Below are 22,917 nucleotides of genomic sequence, written 5' to 3' on the forward strand. Positions count from 1 at the left end.
CTTCACACTGCTGATTCTTGCCTACTCCGGGTTTTTCCCACTAATATCTGGCCACAGAGAGCCGCGTTGGAGGCCCTCCAAAATTCATGACCGACAATCTCTCTTCATTCCTTTATCATCATTCACTGTCAGCAACAGGTCAGCAAAAGATAACGACCATTCATTTAAAAAAAAAGAAAGAAAAAAAGTACAATTCTGGCTATTGTAGTGTTTCAAAGTGATTGATTCTCTCTGCTGTGCTGGGCGTTTAACACTCGTCTGTTTCGCTTGCAAAGTCAGGGGAAATGAGAAAAGTGCAGGTGCAGTGGAGATGACGGTGGAGAATATGAATGGATGGTGGAGGGCGGTAACCTCTGACAACTTCATTATCACCCGCAGATAAGTTTGCAAATTTGCCTTAATTTGCTACACATTAACATTCTGACAAAGGTTGATGATGTGTAGATTTCAGAAATAAAGCAAAGGAGCAACCCTGAAGAAGATTCATTTAACTTTTAACTGAGTTTCCCTCTGAAGTGAGAACCTCTGCAGTAACTTCCAGAATGAACCCACTCTTCAGCAGGGTTAGCAGTAGGGGTGTAAGAAAATATCGATACAGCACAATATCGCGATATTTTGAACGGCGATACTGTATCGATACACGGACGCCAAGTATCGATCTTTTATTATATAAATTGAGGTGAAAAAAAAAAGTGAATTTAATGTTTTGGTACTATAGTTGTAGTTGCTTGTTCAGCCCAGTAGATGGTGTTGTTGGAGGCATCAGAGGAAGAGATCAGGAAAGCCCCATCATTGTTTAAATCAAACATAATGCACATGTTTTATAAAGCGTAGAATGTGCCACAGTGCGACCGACACCGACAGTTACTCATCCGTAGCAAAGCTTCCCGTCACAACAAACACCGGTGAAGTGTGCTAGACGAGCTCGGCTTTCTACGCCGTGAAGGACCAGGAGAGACCGGGGCTGCTGAGGCGTCACCTCAGGCGGCTTGTCAGATCACCTAGACGGGGCAAGCCAGGCGGCGTCTGTGCCGGGCTACATGCTAATCCACACACGCTAACAGCGCCTGCACTCATGCCACCAAACGTCCGCTCCCTCGTCAACAACACGGATTACTGCAGACTGTTCACAGCTTCTCAGTGTAGCGGAGGAGCCGCTGTGTTCACGTTGTCACGGAAACCAGGTAGAACCGGAGCACCGCGAGCGCTGCAGCCCAGCTGGAGGAGCTAATGCTACAGAGCTGACCATAGACTGTAGAGCCGACAGGCTCCGCTAGCCGCTAAGCTAACGGGAGCTGGTGTTGTTGTGGTGCGAGATGCCGTGGTAGGTTCCGCTCACTGCTCAGCACACGGGGAAATCCACAGCTGTTTGTTGTGTTTGTGTGACGGACGAGTGTCTCTCACTGCCAGTGTCTGTGTGTGACTGCAGTCTGTGTGACTGCAGCCTTTATTGCCAGACAGGACGTGGTAGCACCAGAGTGTAAAGAATAATATTGGATTATTCTGTTCTATGTATGGGTTGGTATATTTGTGTTTAATTTCTGTATGTTGTAATTATTTTGAGTCTGATGTAGAGGATCTGTATCCTGTATCAGATGTTTTTTCATTAAATTTCATTAAATATAGGCTACAGGTTGTCAGTCTCAGATACTATGGTTATATTTCATTTTCAATTTAACATTTTTATTTAAATGTAAAACTACATATTTAATTTATTTTTACTTGTAGCCTAGTAGTGCAGCAGTCTACATGTTTGTATTTCATTAATTTGAACTAGTAGGCTATGGAAACAGTTCAGTTTGTCAGATGCATATATTTGCCCATTTTGCATCAATGATTGAAGTGAGGTAAACAGACTGAGAAGTTTATCTTATTAGAAAACACAGATGTTAAAGTTTTCATTAGGCTAGGTGATGAATTACTATCATTTGATGTTAATATCGGCTTACAACTCGGATTTAAAGATGCATGATACATTGTTAGTTTTCAGCGAACTATGTAATATCGCAATATATCACAAAATTTGGATATCGCAATATATCGCAATATATCGTATCGTGACCCAAGTATCGTGATACGTATCGTATCGTGAGGTCCTTGCCAATACACACCCCTAGTTAGCAGCTCGTCATCATGATTTGCAGTCTGCTGTAATAGAGCTGTGGTCAGGGAGGAATTACTGTATAACCACACCGGCCCTCACTTATTTAATAAAGAGGCCTGTTTGTCAGGATGCTGGCAGTGCAACACAGGTTTACATAAATATAACCCTAACTCTAACTGTAATTGTGGCTGGCTTGTTGAAACATTTGTTAGAGAGTGTCCAGGTCATTTCCTCAGTATACATGATGAGGAGTGTGACTGCTGTGTGGTGGCTGTGCTTTCAACACCTTTCACTTTAACCACTTTCCAAAGCAACACTTCAGAGGTTATGGCCTCATGGTGACAGGCGCAGAGGATGGAAGTAGGTCTCTGGTCCCCAAGGGATAACGCTTAAAGATGAGATGAGTTTACCTTTGACCATGATACAGTTTCCCAAAATGCAATGCCAGAGCTGTTTGTTACAGGGACATATATATATATATATATATATATATATATATATATATATATATATATATATATATATTTCACTTTTATTGTATTTTTCTTTGGTTGACTATTTTCTCTTTTAACTCATTGAGTGCCAGACCTTTTATAAAATGGTCAGTGCCAGGTGCCAGCGTTTTGGGGCATTTTGAGTAATATGTCAAGACCCAGAGAGTATTTTGTACTATGACTCTGAAAACACCAAACAGCTCAAAGGAAAGAGGAGACTCTCTATTTAACTAGGGAAAAAACCATTTGTTTGTACCTTGTTCCATTCTTGATTTATCTTAAGTTGAATAGAGCCTGGTTGGACCAAAAAGACCACTTTTTTTCTAGAAAGCTGAGAAAATTGCATTTTTGTGAAAGAGAGTCTCTCAAGAAAAACAGTGATTTATCCGTTTTAATTTTGGCTTCAAAAATATGTAAGACATCTGAAAATTTCATTTCACATGTTTTTTTCACCCCCCCCCCCCCCAAAAAAAAAGACTAAACAAAAAACAAAACAACAACAACAACTAAAATACAACAAGTACGAGCAGTTGCTGCCTCTCCTACGCCCCCCTCCTCCTCCCCCTCCTCCCCTCTCCCCCCCTCCTTCTCCTCCTGCTGCATCCCCTCATCTCTGAAGGGAGGGAGACGTCGTGGCGTCTTCAGCCTCTCTGCTGGACGCGGCCGCGGCAGCGACGCACCGCGCTGATCTCTCGGTTCGTCGTCACGTCGGTTTACAGCAACTGACTCCGCGATCCGCCTCCGCTTCGGCATTTCGGTGCTGATCATCTAAATCAGTTTACTTTTCCTGCCTCCTCTGATCACTTCATGCTGGAGCTATGCTAATAGCACCGTGGCTAAGCTTTCCTTCAGCTCCATGTTACACTTGTTCCAGGCTCTGCCCGTCGTTTTTCTCTAGAAATAGAAACTTTTTCCGACTTTTTTATCTCTGTACCGATCGTGCTCGTCTTCTCCTTCTTCTTCACTTCTTGCTCTGATCTACAGTCTTCTTCGTTCTACACATCCCAGAAGCCCCAAAATTACTCACAGTGTGCGCGAGAGCGTCCCCATTTACCAGCCGCAGAAAAGTGCATTTGACGTCTATGGACGTCAATGGCACTCAAGCGTTGGATTTTGATTGACGTACATAGACGTCAATGGCACTCAATGAGTTAATGTATTGTATGCATTTTATTTCTACAAGCACCTTGTAACTAACAAAGTTACTTGTTATTGTAATCATTATTAATGCAGGTGACCTTTTTGATTGATAAATATTACTCTGCCTGACCCACTACTCAGAGCACTTTGCTCTATCGGTGCTGTATCACACAGGTCTGTGAATGCAGGTTACATGCTGCCATTTCGACATCCCACCACTCCGACATCCCACCATTTAGACATACTGTACTGTACCATCATTCCGACATACCGCTATTCCGACATGCAAACGTCCCACCATTCCGACAAGACTTTCAATATAAGGAAATGTACGTTACTCAACAGGTGACTCCCTTCTTTAAGACATGCTGATAGAGGAATACACACATGGTTGTGCATAATTACGCAGCAGAGCGCAGACAGGGACTAGTCTGCCTGTCTAGCCTCTACCTGCTCTTTTTTACTAAACTTAACCAACTCCTTTCATTATTGCCTAAACCCAACCAGTGCAAAATCTTTTTTGGGAAAAAAATACGCTATTAAAGGAATTGTCGGAAAGGCAGGATGTTTTAAAAAAGAAAAAAATACCATCATTCTGACCATAGGAGGTCAAAAATTGAATGACAGGACATTTGATTAAGTGTTGCCATTTAGACAATTAGAGGCCTATGTCGGACTGGTGGGATGTCGTAATGGCGGTTGCCCCCCGTTAATGCATGCATTTCTTCTGAAGCTTCAACACAGTCAGGTCTGAAGCAACCACATGGCATGCTGTATACAGTATTAGGAGATCTGTGTTGGCAGAGTTATTGTTGTTGTTGGGCCCGGAGTCACCCCACAGTGCCCAGAACCTCCAGCCACCACAAGCACTTCCCCCGAGCAAACCATCAGAACATCGACGGGTTTTGTGGCCTGCTGCTAACCAGGAGACAGAATGGCGCCAGTTCGATGAGGATGTGGATGCAGCCCTTGAAGCGTCGGCGAAGGGAGACGTTGGCAGGAGACTCCAGACGATGAGCACTCTCATAATCACCATTGCAGCTGAGAGGTTTGGTGTTAAGGCGCAACACACTAAGTCACCAACAGGACCAGTCCCAAACCGCAGAGAAGGAAAAATCGCCCAACTCAGGAAAGAGCTGAGGTCGCTGAGGAGCCAGTACAGGTCAGCTAGCGAAGAGCAGAAGGAGGCACTGGCAGAACTACGAGACATGGTGCGGGGGAGGCTTACAACTCTACGGCGTGCAGAGTGGCACAGGAAGAAGGGGAAAGAGAAGGCCCGGAGACGCAGTGCCTTCATTTCAAATCCATTCGGATTTACGAAGAAGCTGCTGGGGCAGAAACGCAGTGGCCACCTCGCCTGTCCTGTAGAGGAGATCGACCACTTCTTGGAAGACACCTACAGTGATAGTGGGAGGGAGCAAGACCTCGGCCAGTGCAACACCCTCATTTCCCCACCCAAACCCTCCATCCCCTTCAACATCAAAGAACCCACACTCAAGGAGGTGGAAGAGGTCATCAGGTCGGCCAGAGCTTCTGCAGCCCCGGGACCGAGCGGAGTACCATACAAGGTGTTCAAGCAGTGTCCTAGGCTTCGGGAACGTCTGTGGAAGATCTTGAAAGTGATCTGGAGGAAGGAGAAGGTGCCACAGCAGTGGAGGTTCGCAGAAGGTGTGTGGATCCCGAAAGAGGAAAATGCAAGCAACATCGAGCAATTCAGGACAATCTCACTCCTCTGCGTAGAGTGCAAAATCTTCTTCAAGATCCTAGCTAACCGCCTCATCGAGTACCTCCTGAAGAACAGCTTCATAGACACGTCTGTGCAGAAGGGAGGCGTCCCAGGCATGCCAGGCTGCATAGAACATACTGGTGTAGTAACCCAACTCATCAGGGAGGCGCGGGAGGGGAAAGGTGACCTAGCTGTGCTTTGGCTAGACCTGGCTAACGCTTATGGTTCGATCCCGCACAAGCTGGTGGAAGCGGCCCTGACGAAATACCATGTCCCGGAGAAGATCCGAAACCTCATTTTCGACTACTATAACAACTTTTGTCTGAGGGTCTCCTCCGGGTCGTGCACATCAGCTTGGCATCGTCTCGAGAAGGGCATCATCACTGGCTGCACGGTTTCGGTTTCCCTGTTTGCACTAGCCATGACGATGCTGGTGAAGTCAGCGGAAGCGGAGTGCAGAGGTCCCTTGTCCAAATCTGGCACCCGACAACCCCCGATAAGGGCATATATGGATGACCTCACTGTAACAACAACGTCAGTGCCGGGATGCAGGTGGATCCTGCAGGGCCTTGAAAGACTCATGTCGTGGGCAAGAATGAGTTTCAAGCCTGCCAAATCCAGGTCCCTTGTCCTCAGGAAAGGAAAGGTAACGGAGAAGTTCCGCTTCTTTCTGGGGGACTCCAAGATTCCATCCGTGTCCGAGAAGCCAGTGAGGAGTTTGGGGAAGCTCTTCACCAGCGAACTGAAGGATTCTGCATCCCGCCAGTCTACCAGTGAGGACATCAGCTCTTGGCTTTTGGCTGTGGACAGGTCAGGACGTCCCGGGAAATTCAAAGCCTGGATCTACCAACATGGCATTCTGCCCAGGCTCCTCTGGCCTCTTTTGGTTTACGAAGTTCCTATTTCCACCGTGGAGAGCTTCGAAAGGAAGATCAACCATTTCCTGCGCAGATGGCTGGGCCTGCCTCGGTGTCTCAGCAGCATTGCCCTCTACGGGCGTAACACCATGCTGCAGATGCCATTCAGCAGTCTAGTGGAGGAGTTCAAGGTGACCAAGGCGAGAGAAGTCCTGCTGTTCAGAGACTCTGCTGATAGCAAAGTCTCTTCGGCGGGAGTGGAGGTCAGAACAGGGAGGAAGTGGCGCGCCCAGGAAGCCGTCGACCGGGCGGAGGCAAGGCTGCGCCACAAGGCCCTGTTGGGGACGGTGGCTGTTGGGCGGGCCGGCCTAGGGTGTATCCCCACGCCATCACTCAGCAGAGCCAGGGGCAAGGAGAGGCGGACACTCATCCAGGCGGAGGTGCGGGCAGAGGAGGAGGAAATCCGCCTCAGCAGGATGGTGGGCATGGGGAAGCAGGGAGCCTGGACCAGGTGGGAACACACTACTGGCCGGAAGATCTCGTGGGCTGATCTGTGGAGATCTGACCCACTCCGGGTCAAGTTCTTGGTTCAGTCTGTATATGACACCCTCCCGAGCCCTGCCAATCTGTTCACCTGGGGCCTGGGGGAGTCCCCTGTGTGCCAACTCTGCCAGAAGAAGGGATCTCTAGAGCATATCCTGAGCTGCTGTTCCAAGGCCTTGGGAGAGGGGCGGTACCGTTGGCGCCATGATCAGGTCCTGCGAGTAGTGGCAGATACCATCAGCAACGGCATCAGCTCCAGCAAATTCCACCAACCCACAACGGGCACCATCTCCTTCGTCTGCGCTGGGGAGAAGCCTCAGCCCTGTCGAAAACCTCAGGGGGGGCTCCTCTCTACAGCAAGAGACTGGCAGCTCCTTGTCGACCTTGGAAAACAGCTGAAGTTCCCAGCCTGCATAACAACGACCACACTCAGGCCAGACTTGGTCCTGATGTCGGAGGCCACCAAGCAGGTGGTGGTGCTAGAGTTGACAGTCCCCTGGGAAGAGAGGATGGAGGAGGCGCAGGAGAGGAAAAGGGCCAAGTATGCTCCCCTGACGGAGGAGTGTCGGGGGCAGGGGTGGAGAGCCCGCTGTGAGCCCTTTGAAGTAGGCTGCAGGGGCTTCGCAGGTCGATCATTACATCGAGTCCTGGGGCTCTTGGGAATCTGTGGGCAGCGAAGACGACGAGCCACCAAGAACATCTTAGAAGCTGCAGAGAAGGCTTCCCGGTGGCTCTGGATCAAGAGGGGGGATGTGTGGCGCAGCTAGCTACCTGGACACGAGTCGGGGGCTGATCACCTCCGGCTGGGTCGCCTGGAAGAGGGTGTCTGAAGATAAGACCCGAAACACCCAATGACACCAGGTCCTTCACTGACGACGTGTCCAGGTTGCACCGTGAGGTGTATAGCAAGACCAAGATTGTTCGGAAAAAAATCTGGTCCACACAAGCACACATGAACACACTGTGTGTTTATTCAAATACATCAGTGTTCATGTAAATTCCACATTATCTCTTATTCTAGTTTATTGTAGAACCTCAGTAACAGCCTGTGTCCTGATGACCCTGAATGTTCATCAGGGTAAACAACAGATTATTTTAAAGCTATAATGGACATGGTATGATGTCCATGCTGTAGGGGATTGATTTATTTCTGATGTAAAATTCTGTAAAAGTCTAACCACCACCAATAACTCACACTGACTCACTCTTTCTGGAGCTTGTCCTCGTCATAGTTTTTGCGAGTGAAATGCAGACGATGGGCCTTTTCTTAACGGGACCTCATTATGACTTTTTACTGCGTCGGGCTCCTCGGCAGCTCTGTGTGACAGTAGCTCCAAGCTACATCTTCCCAGCACTTCTCTTCTCCAGCTGATACTCTTAATGTGTGGACCCGCTATGATTAATTGCCACTTTTACTACTTGAAGACTGCGCGAAGAGTGAATGACCGTCTTCTAATTTATGAGTTACCGCGACCATCCATGTGTAGTCATCATTCACCATTATATAGGTCTACACAGTTTATGGGGGAAGGCTACTTTATTCTGAGAAGTCCAACGCTGCAGTCCTGCTCATTATTTTTTTTAAATGGGTTATTATTTTTTGTCTAAAAGCAGATAAAAACTCATTTTAATTAGCACTGGTCTATCAGAAGCAGTACAGGCTGAATAGCCAGATAGTGCACTAAATGAGTGTGCAGTTAATATTGAATTGAATTCCTTTAAATGCTCCGCATATGATCTCATTTTCAGACTCTCTGCTCCCTCCTCAAATACAGTATGACTCCTGTCATACTCAAAATAAGGAGCATTTTCCTCTACAATGCATCATTGGTAACAATATTATACATTTGTCTTTCCTAAATAGTCATTTAGGCATCTCTGCTATTTCTTTATTTATTACATTTTTGTTTTTTTTTTTCACTGTAAAGCGACTTTAGGTTTCTTACAAGCCGCTATATAATTATTATTGTTAATTTCAAATAATTAAGCTACCATTTTCATCTTTTCTGTGTGTCCTGAGCTTCCTGATACCAAACTCCATTATGCATTAACATTATTGTTCTACAGTATGTAAACCTGATTGCTTTTTCAAATAGCTGAGGGACAGTCATCGGCTCCCAGGATTTGCAAGTCAAAAAGGCGAAGCCTCTGCTTAAAAGTGCTGTATAATTCAGAGACCTGCATGATACAGCTTAAATTAAAGTCTCTTTGTCATGAATTATACAAAGTCTTCTATCTCCCTAACTTCCGTAATGACCGAGTGAAAGGCTGGAGAGTTGTTTCAGGAGCTGCTTTAGGATGACTGCGGGGATAACTAGATGAATGTTGCATGGATTCCAACGTCTTGTCTGATCAGTTCTGCCACCGGGCACAGCTTCTCTCTCTGAGAATCAGTTAATTAGTCACTTTTCTGTGTATCTGTGCTTGATGTCACAGAGTTACATGGTGATAATGTTTCAGGTGTAAGATAACACCGGCTGTAGCCTACAGTATATACCATGTAGCCCTTTGCTGTGTGGGTCCATGTGCACAGCGCAGCCAGATTGGGATATCAGCAGCTGGTATCAGTCATGACCTTTAAAAGGTCTCCTCTCTCTGTCTACAGCGCCGCGCTCCATGCTTTCAACTCACTGACAATTTAATGACAGAGAGAGCGGTCTGGGACTGATCTGCCACAACAGCTTTGCACAAGAGGAATCTGAGGTCTCTGTGTGGGAGGTGCACAATCACCCCAAGTGACTACAGTAGCAGCCTAAATGAAATTAACTGAGGAGGACACAACACATTTGGTCATCAGTTTGCTCTGCTCAATTAGGGATTTTTAGGTTTAGCAGTGTGTGCAGAGGCAGACATAAAAAGGTTGCATGCCACTGGTAGCAACTAATGAGAATCTCAGATGTTTGGCTCCACAGTGACATGTCGTCCTCTTTATCTTACCAGCTCCACTCCACTGTACCCACCCTTTTTTCATTAGGTAGAAGTACCTGAGCTGTGTCTCAATTTGAATACTTCCACGAGTGTACTGTCATGTAGTATACTATGTACACTATGTACTTACTTCTGTAGTGCGCACATTTTGACAGTTAGTGTTGTCTCAAACCAAATACTGTTGTTGTGCACTTACTGGAACTAACGATCGCAATGTTTGCCAATAGCCATGTTTCCATTCCAAGGTGATTCGAATTACTGGGAAATGTGCATTAAAAGAAATTTGAATCCTGTGTGTTTCCATTAAAAGTACAGACTTTGGTCCCCACCCCTCCTATAATAACCCCAGCACGTAGTTTTAGCGATTTAGCGATGTTTATTACTGTCACAACACAACCTGTCCATGTGCCCGTGTGTGTGTGTAAGTGTCGAGAGAGAGAGAGAGTTGCGGCCGCCACAGACTCGTTTATTAATGGTAAACGCTGGATGCGCTGGTTGATAAGTTTTGTTTTTACTTAGGAGGAACTATGAAGAACTCAGCTGTGATTGAAAAGCATCTAAACCGTGTCGAGAGTTGTAACTGTGTAGTGGAAAGGGGTGCAAAGTAATGGTAACTGGTAGTGGAAACCCTGCTTCACATTGTTTTAACATATAAAAGAAAAAAACTCATCATTCTGAAGGTGTGGGGGCTTTTTATTTTGCCGTGGAGGTGCTCCACAATCAATTACATGTAGCGGAAACCCGGATGCTGTTGTCTTGTGAGTGAACTGCAAACACGGGAGCAGTGGGGGTGAAAGTGCGCTACATCACACTAAATTCAAACATGTTTCCGTACAACTGTTTCTGTCCCCTTTGAATTACTCAAAACCCGGCTCTAGCGAGCGTATTTTAGTTTGTGAGAATCAGGGGATTTTAGTTTGAATTATGGCGTTTCCATCATAATTTATGATGCGATACATCTAGATGTGCATCTATACACGCTGATGGAAACATGGCTAATGTCTTCTTCTTTTTTGGAAGCCCGTCAACCGTCGCCCATCAACACATCTACCCGCTTGTTTTGTTTGTAATTTCAATTAGAGATAAAGAACACCTTACTTGTACTTTTCTTTGCTTGTGTGGGCCACTGGTTTAATGTGAGGTGGAGATTATGCTATGTCAGTGGGCTCCTCTTACTGGCGGAAAACATTGGCCTGATGTTTTTGGTCCTGTCTGTGTTCATGTCAAGAGTTGTTGCACACAACTTGTCTTTTTCCTTGCACCAGTCGGGTTGATGCCGTCTTAGATGCGTTAACATGTTTGATGCGTTTCTAGCAATGCACCACACATCCTTGAAATCACAGACGGTCCAGTCGACCACTCACTTGCCGTCGCCGTTGTGTAATTCACTGAGAAGCCAACTGGTTCCCACATGGGTGATGTAAATGAGGCAGACGGCTCCTTTTACAGTCTATGCTCTAACTCCACACCATGGATGTATTATCTATGATTATGCTCCACACTCTCATCACTTTTCTTCTTTGTCTGCTATGACAATTGCTGCTTGGAGTGAGGACTCGACTTTTTTTGTAGACGTTTTCGCCGTATGACTGTGTGAACCGAACCGTGACGGCACGGGACGAATACAAATACTGTAGTAATTATTTATGTGTTATGTGTTCCGGCAGTGATCTGGTATATGAACTAGATTTCCCTCAGGTTGCCAGGTCTGCTCACCTGTATGACCGCATTGGCAAAGACTCATTGTGTATACATCTAATCTCACTCCGCTGCCCCTGTGGACTGAACCAGAGTGGGTCGGTGTTGAACCGCAGACAACAGTTGAAAGAGTTTTTAAAAAAATCTCCTGCTTTGAACTTGGTGTGGATATCAAAGTCAATTTTCTTGTCGAGACAGCAGCTGCATCCCGCCGAGCTCGTGATGACATCCCAGCATCGGAGCTGTCCTTCGTCAAACGGACACCTAGAGTTGAAGGTCCGGTATGAATCCGGCTGGTCTGCACTGGCCTCGGTCCAGCTCCCCAGCTTAAAGGGATAGTTCACCCAAAATTCAAATTTCAGAGTCCTCCGTGCCTTCTCTGAGTTACGGGGGGGTCCGTGCAGCAGTATTTGTCCATATAATGGTTGTCAATGGATACCAACTTTCTTCGTCCAAAAAGACACACCAAAAAACATCCAAATACCTCCACACAGCTCGTCTGTAATGTCCTTCTTGTATTGAAGCCCCGACATGAGAAATTGTTCCGAAAAAAATAAAATAAGTCTATATTTAAGCTTGTTTGTAGTGGAAGCTCCCAGTGTCTCGGTCCGCTGCTCTGCCTGTGTCAGTGCAAATCTCGCGTGATTTGCACTGACCGGCGGAACAATTTCTCATGTCGGGGCTTCAATACAAAAGGGACATTACAGACGAGCAGTATGGAGGTATTTGGATGTTTTTTGGTGTGTCTTTTTGGACGAAGAAAGTTGGTATCCATTGACAACCATTATATGGACAAATACTGCTGCGCGGACCCCCCCCGTAACTAAGGGAAGGCACGGAGGACTCTGAAAATTCTCACAGCTCTTAGTCCACATGAGGGTGAGTAGATAATGAGTGAAATTTGAATTTTGGGTGAACTATCCCTTTAACGCCCTCCCTGACGAATTACAACTGACCTTTTTACAGCTGCAACTTCTGCTGGGCACTGGCTGCTGTGACCTCCCTTTCATCTCTGCACTCCTTCCCTCCCACTGTTTCATCATCATGCCTTTTCTATTTTTTCTTCCACCTCCTGCCTCGGGGCTTCCGGCTCTGTTGCCGCTCGCCTCGTCCTATATTTGCTGGCGGCTGGAGTCAAAGACGGACGGTAAACAGTGTTGACTAGGTGTGAGGAACACGCCGGCTTCCTGCTAATTTGATCGTCAACGCGCGGCACGCTGCATCGTTCCCTCGGTGACTCCTCCGTCCTGTGTCTCTCCTTCGACAAAGTGGCATTGCGGCTCCTGTAATGAGCTCATGGTGCTGTGCCGAGAAAGCTTTCGCTCTAATGATGTTGACAACAGCTGTTCTGATCAGATATTGATGATTGAATTGTGCCGAGACCCCCCCCCCCTCCCCCCCCCCCCCACACACACACACACACACCCCACACACCACCCCGTGTTGGTTTGTGATTGCCATGCCTCCCCTTATCCAATTACACTGGGTGAAAATTAATATTTTTTTTCGCATCTCATTTAGAAGAGTCAACCTCATGCAATTACAGCGATGTATCTAACAGTAAAATCCATTAGTTTAATGAATTGATCAGTGAGGAGAGGGACGTGTTCGTTCAGTGAGCAGCAGTTGCTCTTTGAAGAACTGAGCTCTTCCCTCAGCAGGAAGGTTCCTGCCTTCTTTCCTGTGCTGCCGGGTGACAGGAAGAAGAAAGTGAAGCTGTCAAGTAAAGAACTGAAGGATTAGTCTAGTATATTATTACTTGGTTCTTACTTTCAGTGTTGCATGTAGCATACTTCACTGTGAAAGCACTTAAAGAGACATTGTGTAACTTCTCCTGTTATCTTTTCAAGAAAATCGATTATTTGGTTCAAAAGTCTGTTTTCCATTAATCAGTAATCCCCCCCATCAACAAACTGAAGTGTTCCTTTCAGCTCTGAATGAGCCGTTCATATCATTCATATCTCCATGGAGCGGGTAAGCTCGGTGCTGGCTGCCATGTGGTGTCGCCATGTTTTTACGTTCAGCGGCAGCGTGACGGTAGGAAACCATGGAAACTCAGCGGAGACACCGGAGCTGTCGGCTCAGGTCGAGGTGGCGTCTGTGAAAAGTCACCGTGGTAACGCAGTGAGGAGGAATGGAGCGTTACACTGATGCTGCATTCACGTGCAGTCAGGCAGACGGCCGTCGGTAACAAACCAGATGTCATTTTAGTCACATAAGTCGAGAGAAAGCCGGTAAAACGTGGGTCAGGTAAACAATACCACATCGCCATGACAACATATTGTCACGTGTGTTGTTTTGCCTCGTGCTGATGGACCACTTGTTTACATTAGGGGTGGGCAAAAATATCGATACGGCAATATATTTTGTATCGAGATACGATATCGATGTTCAAAATTTGAATATCGATATTTCGATATATTGATATATCGATTTTTTTCAAATAATAAATCATGTTTCAGACGTAAATCCAGTACGACTTCCGCACCTCTGCTCTGCGAGGTGTCACTGTAGTGCTACCTCAGACAGTGTGTTGTTCATGCTAATATGTTGTTGTAACTTGTGCTTGTATAGTTACAATAAAATGGCATGGATAATTTGAATTACATTGTTTTGACTCAGTTTGTCCCATGAATTATCACTATCATCTGATGTAGCCTACATACAACTCGGATTTTAAGATGCATAATGCCTCTTACATTTTTCAGTGAACTATGTAGAATATCGCAATATATCGCAAAATTTGGATATCGCAATATCATATCGTATCGTGACTCAAGTATCGTGATGCGTATCGTATCGTGAGGTCCTTGGCAATGCCCAGCCCTAGTTTACATAGAGGCTTGTTTATGCCGTTACTGCAGCGGCTGTCGTCCGTCTGCCGTCTGCCCAATTTCACGTGCATGAAAAATACGATTGAGTTGCTTGCCACCATGACACCAGTGTGTGGGAGCATTGCTGGGTCAGTGCCATAAGTGGGAGAGTTGTGGATGAGGGTGAAGCTGTTTGTCTCACAGTAATGTCAGCGTGTCACACAGCTGCAGCAGCAGAGGTGTCACAAATTAACACAGTAGTGTGACCTACAGCGTTGCTAAAGATTAGACTGCATTGATTGCATTCGAAGTTGTTTGTCCAAGAAGAAGTGCCAGCTCCACAGAGTCGGAGAGAACAATTTGTCAAACAAGCTAAATTAGAATTATATATCTGTCTATTAAACATTAAATGACCTTGAAGGTGGTGAGATGTTTCTCTGTGTGTGTGTGTGTGTGTGTCCATCAGACTCAACAATCATACTTATTTAAGGTACATCAACAGCACAAGGTCAGGCAGTCGTCCCCGGCTTAGCTGTGTGTTCTCCGTATGCTGCCTTTCCGTTACTACGGGAACGGACATGTGTGAAAAACATAATCTCTTTCCACATGAAATTGTCTTTGGGGGAGGTGTTGGGGGAGATAAAATACACTAATATATTTGTAATATTTACCTCTGGGACCCAGCAGCAGCATGGTTTTAATGCTGACATGTCCTCAGATTTACAGCAATTAGTTTGGTAGATATAGTGTTATCACAACAGAATGGGCAAAACCACAGAGGTAAATACTAAGCCCTGTTAGAGATGTCCTCTCTGTAGCGGTGCACTCTGCAATAACGGTAAAATAAGGTGACTTCACATGCAGACAAACGTTGGGGTCAGTGGTCGTATCCTCACAATGGAGGCGACTAAAAGCTTCCCCGGCCTCCAGCACAATGACGCATTATTTTGACATACTAGGGGAAATAAACACACAAATTGTTCATTTGTGGTCTCTATCTGTTTATTCCACATTGCGAAGCCGCAGCAATTTGGTCTGAAACTGAGGCAAAATGTAAAAACTGAACAATGGAGGAACTCACATTGAACCCTGTGGGGGGAAAAAAAATCAAATCTAGGTTAGGAGTTGTTGAATTTATTCTATTTTTTGGAGGCTCTTGCTGATGCATCTCCTCGTTGCTGTTTGCCGCTGTTGCCACTGACGCGTTTGCTTCTTAACTGAATTTAGAGTGATTAATCATTCATTTGCAGCATCTGTGCACCCGTGCTAAAAACAGGCGGCGGGCCCAATGCTGGCACCAGCAGATAGAGCTTCGGAAAGCCGCTCATTTATGTTGTTTGTCCTGTAGAGTCTGAACAGAAAAACGCTGCTGCTCTTGACTGATTACAAGACTGAAGAGGAAGAGCGCCGCCGCTGATTTATTTATATTTTCGCCTCTTCCTCTGCAATCTGTCCGCGCACACATGGGAGGCTCCTGACATGTCTTACCCCTCATCCTGTCGTCCCGTCGGTCTGGACGCCACAGTCCCCGCCACAAGGTCACGCCGTGTCCTGCAAAGGTGATGCTTAATAATGAAGGTGAAAAGAAAGCATTGGAATTTTAAAAAATGAATGATAACCAGTGATTCTCCTCATTAAATCCCACAAAACCAGCATGGTATTGAGGTTATCCTGCGGTGTCAGATTTCATTACAACAGAGGAAATAACAGTCATAGTGGAGCTGGTGTATATGAGCTGCAAATCTCCCAGTAACAGTGCATCATATACAGTATATGTATGTAATATACTGTATATCACCACCAGCAGGTTTACCAAGACGATTTTAAATTATGAAATGTCCCACTCACCAGACCTAAAACCCAAACCTCTAAATTGAAAAAAAAAAACAGATACTGGAAAATTGTTGTCAGACTTAAAAAAAAAAGAAAAAGAAAAATCAAATATTAATATGGTTATTGGCCTCAAAAATCCAGCATCTTATATATATTTCATGAAATAAAAGTTAACATTGCTCCATTCAAGCACTCCTCCTTTCCTTGAAGACTGTGCTGTAATATTCCTCATATTTATTATGTGCCATATACCTGCAGCTTCAGGCACAAAGCTGTGGTGAAGTGGCTCCATCCAACACAAGTCATTATTTATTTACACATCATCAGAGGATGACATGGGAAATAAGCTGTGTATGTTGCAGCTTACAGAAGTTACAGCACTGAATGACACAGGCTTTTTATTTCTCCTTCAATGATCCAATACAACTTCTTTGATATTGATTCCAGGGCTACAGATACCAAGTATTGAACCAGTGTGAAAAAAATAAACAGCTGTGTACTGCTAAGCCTGCATGGGTGTGATGGCTGTTATTACAGTTTGGTATGACCGAGCATTGATGCTATTGCTATAGAATATTTATGTTATTACATTGCAAACTGCTTATTGTAATCACAGCTTGGGACAGAATCAATCCAGATCAACCTTGTTGTCCTACCAGGTGGGGAAATTGTCTTCCTGTTGTCCTTCTGGGTCAAATTGACCCAATCTGTTCCCTTCCTCCATCCGCCGTTATTTCCTTCCTTTCTCCCTTCCTTCTTTCCACAATCCTTTTTCCTTTCCTTCCTTCCTTTCTCCCTTCCTTCCTTCCTTCCTTCCTTCCTTCCTTCCTTCCTTCCTTCCTTCCTTCCTTCCTTCCTTCCTTCCTTCCTTCCTTCCTTCCTTCCTTCCACAATCATATTTGCCTTCCTTCCTCCCTCCTATCTTTCCCTTTGTCCTTCCTCCCTTCCTTCTTTCCCTTTGTCCTTCCTTCCTTCCTTCCTCTATCCCTTCGTCCTTCCTTCCTTGACCCAGCGGGACAACAGGAGGGGTAAGTTAACCTCCTGTGCTGCAGCTATTTAAAAATAAATACATAGAAACAAAAAACATAAAACATAAACTAAATATGGAGCAATAGAAGATGTAATACAGAATATTGAGTACACAGCAGTTCTTATAGATTGATAAAAAAACAACAACACACATACATTCAGTGCACAAAAACACAGTTTCTCAACTGAAGCACCAGCTTTGACGCTCCCATTTAAAAACCTAACAGATGCAGGGATGGATGCATTTTTAAATCTGTTTAACCTACAGAGCGGGCCCCTGAACCTTCTACCAGAGGGCAGCAGCTAAGCTCTGTATGCAGAACATGAGCTGAGTCGCCACAGATCCTAATCTGTAGTTTACTTACATTAGTCAAGTGACCTGCATGACAACATATAATGTAAATGTGTTTTAACACTAATGTAGCTGTCGGATGCTGAGTCTCTGTCCCTCGCTCGTCTCAACTCGTGTGAATTTCGCTCACTGTGTTAAAGGGATAGTTCAACATTTTGGCAAATTCGCCCATTGCCATAATCCCTATAGTTTTAGGGGTAGGTTCGTTAACTTTAATTGTCTGTGCAAGCTGTTTTGAGACCGGCCGGGCAGAGACTTGAGCTGCTCAGCTAACGCCACATAGGCTTGCCCTCACAATTCATCAAATACACAATCCAACAACTCCAAAACACTCTGGTGGACAAGTGGTGACCTGAACATTCACCACAAATTGAAATAATAATGGAACGTTACAAGATGGAGTTGTTTTTGAGGCAAATGCAAAGCTGAATGTGCAGGTCACAACTTGTCCGCCAGAGTGTTTTGGAGTTGTTGGATTGTGTATTTGATGAGTTTGATGAGGGAAAGCCTAGAAATCCCATTAGCCTCTGTAGCGTTAGCTGAGCAGCTTGTATCTCTGCCCGGCCGGTCTAAAAACAGCTCGCACAGACAATTAAAGGCAAAAAACCTGCCCCTATGGCAATGAGCGAATTTTCCAAAATGTTGAAATATCCCTTTAAGTCACTATGATTGGCTGTGAGGCCTCTATTGACCGTTGCTCTAAAGGCAATGCTAAAACCCTTCCCTTTGTCCAAATGGACTAACTGTCAATAATTTTGAGGTCATCCCATAGGTCTGGGTCCAGATCTGGGTCTGGACCACTATTAGTGACTACAGCCAGAAATCACATTTTGCAGCTCTATATAGTTCCATTAAGCAACTCACAATGTAGGCTATTATTAGCAGTAAGGAGGAACTGGTATCCAGGAAGATTGCTGCTTTATATGGCTGTGAAACTTTACATTGCATTAAAACTTTGTGGCATTGAATCAGTGCATAGACCTGCACTGCACTCACCAGTTTTATTCAGACAGTTGAGGCAAATCTGGCACTCTGTGAAAAATCTGTTGGCGCATACACATCCAGAAGTCAAGTGGAATTAATCAGAAATAAGTTATATGAATCTAAAAGTGGAAAAAAAACCCAATAAAACTTCCTGCTGCACTTCAGTTTCTGGAGAAGAGAACTCTAACAGGTTGGAGAGTTTTTGCTGTCAGTACACCCACATGACCCCCGGCTCTCATCTGTCCTGCTGCTCCTAATGAAGACGTGCCTGAGTAAATGAGGATGAGTTGAGCCTGACTGCCTCCAAAATATGAAATGTGAGCCCCTAATGGAAGCCTGGCTGAATTAGTAATAGAAAAGAAAAAGGCATAGAAAGCAGTGGCCTCAGCTGTGCCTGTGGAAAAGGAAATAGAAGCTTTTTGCACCGTCTCCTCCTTAAATCCCACCTCCACCGACACATACCGGTTTCACTCATGTATTTTAATGAATTTCCAGGAAAAAAAAAAAAAAAACTCTTGTCAGCTTGATCCGTTGTTTTGTTATTTATTCATTGTCGTCAAATATGATTTTTTTTTTTTGGGGTTTCGTGGCTGAGGTTTCGCTGAGATGTTTGATATTAAATGGTTTTTCTGGCTCATTGCTTGCAGAAGCTGCTCGGCATCTGTCACTAACTCAAACGCTTGATGCGATGAAATATTGATTAACAGCGACGAAAGGATGAAATGAGATTATTGTTTACTTGCTTCATCACATCTTGGTTGCTTTGATTTCTCTTAAAGAAACAAAAGAAAGGCCAGCAGCACTCGTGTCCTTCTCATTGTCTTTTATTTCATACTGCGTCGGCGCTTAGCACAGACCGGTTTCGACAACGTCTTCCTCAGTGTGCAAACTTGCTTTGATTTCTCTCCCTGCAGACGCACAAACCAGGGGCCACGTCGTCCTGGCAGCAAGAAATCCAATGTCTTATTTGCGGACATCAGTTTTTTTTTTAATGTAAATTTCTTTTCAGTTAGTGAATACAGTCCACTGTGTCAGTCTTCTGTGTGTATTGAAAAATCTCTTCTCTCATTTTGTGAACAGGAGCAGCGTTGTGTGTCCAATTCTCGGCCAGTAACCGGTGAATTTGTCTCTCCTTCTCTCTAGATGAAGTCAACAGAGGTGGACCAAGGGCTTTTCACAGACAGCTACTGCAAAGTGTGCAGCGCTCAGCTCATCTCCGAGTCCCAGAGGGTCGCCCATTATGAGGTGAGCACCGCCCCTCACACCACCTGACACTGCTCCGATACACAACACTCTGGTGGAGTTAATGAAGGACTCCGGGGTCACGCTGCTCTGGCTCCCAGAGACACGATCTATGCACCTGTGCCCTGCGCCTTCCATAAACACACAGCACACCTTTAGTTCACCCTATTATTTTTTCATGTTACCACACTGGAGATACTATGAAGCATTAAGAGCAGCGGAAACTGAACCCGGTGTGTAATTGCTGCTTCTGTTTCGAGTGGTGTTGATGCATATTTTCTAAAAAACCTGGCTATTGACAGTGCCGTGTGTGGCATTTTAACCCCGATATGTCAGTCTGACTCATTGATGCAATTGTATTTGTATTGCAAAATGTGTTCCTGTAGCCTATAAACATATAGTTGAAGGCAGCAGCTATTCCAGCAGAGCTAGAAGCAGATTTAAAGAGGAACTATGCAGGATTTCTACCTTAATTAAATAGCTTCGGAGTAATTATGATGGTTAAATAAATGAATTTAGAATATTATCCACTGCTCCATGGATTGCTTTCTCGCCAGCTTAGTTGAAAACAAATGCACATGGCCGGGGGGAGGGTTAGCAAAACAGAGGAAAAGCAACCAGACTTGCATAGTTCCCCTTTAATTTCACACAAATAATCAAGTCCACACACAGAAAGCTGCCAGAATACACACGTGTTTTTGTGCCTATGTGCTGTGTTAGCACGAGTTAGATGGACATTAGGCTACATACCAGTTTTACCTTAGAACGCTCAGCAGATTGGCTCGATGTTAGCTTAGCACAAGGGCTAGAGATGGCCTCCTCCAAAGAGGAAAAAGTCTCTCATTTCAAATATCAGATCTGTGTCTGTTTTTGTACCACATATGAAAGTGGCCTAAATCTGATTTGAAAAGATCAGATTTGACGTGTTTTTTTGCTCTTGTGAAAAAATCACATCTTAGTCACATGAGGGGAAAGGAAACTGATTCAGGTCACTTGGTGGTCCTGCTGTGAACAAAGTCTATCCGTGTCTGATTTTTTCTTTTGAACTGACTGAAGTAACAGGCTTTGGGATACAGTAGGAAATTTTAATGTGTTTATGCTGCCTGGGTGCACTGTCACTGTCAAGAGTTTCAACCTAACTGTTAGACTTAGACTTAGACTTGGACTTAGAAGACTTTATTATCCCCCTGGGGGGCAATTTGACGTGCAGCCAGCAAAGCACACAAAAATAGGGTACAAACCGGGTAAAAAAAACAACAACAACAGCACACATTCAATCATATGACTCACAGCAATCCACTCCAGCAACTGCTTGAGGCTGTGCTCCAACCAGTGACAGCTAATGGAAAACGTTGTAGTTGTAGTCAGAGTGCTGCGGTGGTGCTTGCATTTTACATCAGCTGCTTCATTCATGCTCGACAGTCAGTTTCATTCATCAGCTGTTAGTAAATGGAATCTAGTGTTCATATTCTACTTGTTCAGAGGGGGGATCAGTTGTCCCTGTGTCCCTGTCTCCCTGTGTGTTGAGTCGAATCCTGGTTCCCTGTCCTGCAGTTTCTCCCCTCCCCTACGTAGCTCTGCCCCAAGATGTAGGATTGTATCATCAGAACAGACATGTCCTGTGGTTTTCTGCCTCCTTTCATATTTAACTGAGGAGGGACAATACCTGACAGTAATTATTTCAGCTATCAGGATGATAGAGGCTAAAAATATACTATTTTCATGAAGAGTGGGAAATGTTTTTTAAGAATGAATAAATGAAGAATGAAAAAATGAATGTTACAAAACATGAGTAGCTCTTGGCCATTTTCATTTTGTAAAAGGTTGGAGACCCCTGGAGTGAGAACGTAGACACAGGAAGGTTTGATCTGCCCAGATATCAAGAGAGCTCTATACTTTGCTTATTTCATCTGTTGATTTTGCTCATGCACATGCTACTTTATAAGAAATACTTGGTTAAATAAGCAACTTAGCTCAAACTAGAAATATCTGCCTTAGTTTTTGACAGTCCTGCTTCCAACGCTATAATATGGTACTCCAGGATTTTTTTGTGACTGGACTGAGACCACTTATTCTGAAGGGTCTCTGAGTAGTTGTTTTGGTTTGCGCCTGAGTATGATTACTGTGCTCAGATATTTGAAAAAACAAAACAAATTGTTCCAAGAGGAAAAATGAACCAGTGCAGATTTGAAATTTTCCTCAGAGAGCTCCCTCAAACAACAGTATAATCATCCTTTCACCAAAAGGTGCATACAATATGTAACCATTTTACATACAAACCATCTGATTTAGCTTGACACACAGTAGTCATACTTGTGACATGATCAACCAACCAACGGACAATGTGAATGAAGCAGCCTGTCTGAGGCTCGTCAGGTAGCCAACTTTTCTCTCACTCACTGTCACTTTGAGTTAGAAGTGTGTCTGTGCGTCGGCTGCTGGTGGACATCTGCAGTAACAGGAGTTGAAAGAACTCATATGAAGACTTTGGTCCACTCTCAGGTATCACCAAAGGGCAGCTGGTTGTTGTTCCCGGTAAAGACTTGGAAGGAAACGATTTGAAACCTTGTGTCAGTTTAGCATTTTTATTGATTCTGTGTTGTTGTTCCTCCTCCTGCCGGAGACCAGGGAGTTGCCGAGGTGAAATCTCATCAACAAGAAATAAAGTTCCATTAATTCTATTTGACAGTGTCACTTTGTTTTGAAGTTTGCATTACTTTGTCTTTGAGTCAACTTTTTTTTTTTTTGTTATTCTGCAGCACCTAACAAGACAAACTTTTTTGATTTCCTGCAGGGCGCCGCGCTCGCCGTGCCGCAGTGGAACGCTATTTAAAGGAGTTGTAACTGTCCACGGGTAACAGGAGAACTGCTTTGTTCTTCAGGGTGTTGTAGGAGCCAGGAAGTGGCTGTACCAATCCAAATCAAATATTCATTTTGTTATTGTATGTGGTGAATGCTGAATACAGCACTTGGCCTGTTGCCTCCTGGAGATGGGGCGTATTTAGAATTTCTTTTAGCACAGTTAGGGTCTAATGCATCGTGACATGTTTGGGTCATAGTGACGACAGCAAGAACAAAAAAAAAAAAAAAACAGATGGGAGAGAAAAAGAAAAGGATGTGCGTTTCAGACAGAGGAGGCTGCTTTGCAGTGAAGATGAATAGTTTCGGTTTTGT

At 44.7% G+C, this 22,917-nt stretch overlaps 1 protein-coding gene across 1 annotated transcript in view; it reads left to right on the plus strand.

The window, feature by feature from the left end:
• zmat4a (zinc finger, matrin-type 4a) overlaps positions 1 to 22,917 on the plus strand; it is a 186,027-nt gene that overhangs the window by 11,807 nt on the left and 151,303 nt on the right. The window contains exon 2 of the mRNA XM_085787651.1: positions 19,645 to 19,746. Coding sequence (XP_085643777.1) covers positions 19,645 to 19,746 — 102 coding nt within the window. The remainder of the gene's footprint in view (positions 1 to 19,644; positions 19,747 to 22,917) is intronic.

The sequence above is a fragment of the Trachurus japonicus genome, chromosome 9 (genome assembly GCF_045865225.1).
Source record: "Trachurus japonicus isolate A0001 chromosome 9, Traja_1.0".
NCBI lineage: Eukaryota > Metazoa > Chordata > Actinopteri > Carangiformes > Carangidae > Trachurus > Trachurus japonicus.